Source organism: Zophobas morio, unplaced genomic scaffold (assembly GCF_036711695.1).
Source record: "Zophobas morio isolate AGI-343-1 ecotype UQ-CSIRO unplaced genomic scaffold, CSIRO_AGI_Zmor_V1 ptg000002l, whole genome shotgun sequence".
NCBI lineage: Eukaryota > Metazoa > Arthropoda > Insecta > Coleoptera > Tenebrionidae > Zophobas > Zophobas morio.
The window spans coordinates 12,012,366-12,014,084 of NW_026972107.1; the positions used below are offsets into that span (position 1 = coordinate 12,012,366).

Genomic DNA, 1,719 nt, shown 5'->3' on the forward strand with positions numbered 1-1,719 from the left:
ACACTCCGGCACGCTTTCACGAAAGCGCATCGTCACCAAAATTAAACGATACAAATCGCCGGCTATTGAGCTCGCTTCGTGGAATTCCTGCGTCGCCAAAGTGCTAATGATACGTCTAAAGCATTTCACAATAATCCAAGCTCTTAATCATTTACGCTAAGATCTTTATCATCATTTATTCCTCCTTCACAATGATCTTCCAATTCATCATTTCTCTGCGCCTGACGCATGCATTGTAATGCGGGCGATCTCGCGTGTTCAGGTGGGGAAGCCGCCAGTACTTGGGACCACAGACTCCGACAAGAACCAGTGACCAAGCCGAAGTCCCACAGTCCGCATCAGCAGGCGTCCCACGCACAAACGCGCCGCTCGACGCGAGACCCCAACGGGCCACAGACGACGAACCCGAAGCGAGATGCCCCGGAGAACGGTGGTACCCTCCATCAGGAACAAACTGCAGTTCGGTTAGTGCGCGTAGTGCCAGCATGGATTCGCTCCTGCAGTTCGACGGCTTAACCGATCGCCTGTCGGACCCGTCGTACACGGACCCCAACAACAACACCAACGACGAGTACCGCGCGGTGCCCCTCAAGGATAAGTACTCGCTGCGGCCGCGCTCGCTGCGCAGGGCGGCGGAGCAGGGCGGCGAGGACCCGAAGGCCGAGAGCAAGCACAAACCCCACAAGCAGAAGCAGAAGCCGGCGCCCCTCAGCAAGTACCGCCGCAAGACGGCCAACGCCAGGGAGCGGAACCGCATGAGGGAGATCAACCAGGCCTTCGAGACCCTGCGCCGGGTCATCCCCCACATGCAAGTCCCCCAAGTGCCGGGAACCAACGAGAAACTGACTAAGATCACGACGTTGCGGCTCGCTATGAAATATATCTCGGCGTTAAGTGCAGCTTTGAACAATCCGGAAGCCAGTACGTCCTCGACTCCGGAAACGTCGTCGGATTACGGTGATTTGGACTGTTTGCTGTTGGAGTCCGACGGCGAGTCGCTGCAGCTGTCGGATCACTCGCTGCTGGCGTCGCCGGACTTCCCGGAGTCCTCGCTGAGTCCGGTGGACTTCGGGGATCCGTGTCTTCCGGCGCTGCTGCACACGGATTTCTCGGATCACACGCTGGAGCCCGACTTCAACGAGTTCTTTTTCGCTGACGTAGCGATCAAGCACGAGGCGTGAGCTTGATAATTTGTAAATAAAACGAACTGAAACGTCTTGCCTCATAGTACGTAAGTCTGTGTATATTAAATGTATTGTTACCTATAGAGATTATTTTCTATATGATTTATTATTGTATGCCATGTTTCGAATGTTTTTATATTATATTGAATAAATACGTTGAAATAAATCGCTTGCTTAAGGTTCTGTGACGAGTCGTTTCAAAGAAAACCAGAAATTCGATACGCGGTCTTTAAAGTGCGACCGGACAAAAAGAAGCTTGCGGAGATGGTACCGGATAGGCCGTGTGGAACCACTGCGGGTTCATTGGAACTGGCCCAGGACCTGGAATTATTGAATTAATTGCACCTAAAAATGTGTCAAGTATTAATGGCTAAAGTAGCCGTGCTCTTGCGATAATCTTGTACCGATCTTAATTACAGAAGAGAAACATGCGTATCCTCGAGGTAAGTAAAAATTTAAGATTTTCCTACCAGACGTCGACTTATTTACAAACCCGTCGAAAAAATCACAATCCAGTTTACAAATCGTTTGTTGA

At 51.1% G+C, this 1,719-nt stretch overlaps 1 protein-coding gene across 1 annotated transcript; it reads left to right on the plus strand.

Moving 5' to 3' along the window:
• Positions 1-319: 319 nt before the first annotated feature.
• LOC135144311 (helix-loop-helix protein delilah-like) lies at positions 320-1,321 on the plus strand. The gene has a single exon (XM_064076368.1). The coding sequence runs from the start codon at positions 486-488 to the stop codon at positions 1,179-1,181; it is 696 nt and encodes a 231-aa protein (XP_063932438.1). The 5' UTR covers positions 320-485; the 3' UTR covers positions 1,182-1,321.
• The last annotated feature ends 398 nt before the right edge of the window (positions 1,322-1,719 follow it).

Excerpts from the sequence above, each read along its gene's own strand:
- LOC135144311 (XM_064076368.1), top strand. The coding sequence starts at position 486 with ATGGATTCGCTCCTGCAGTTCGACGGCTTAACCGATCGCCTGTCGGAC.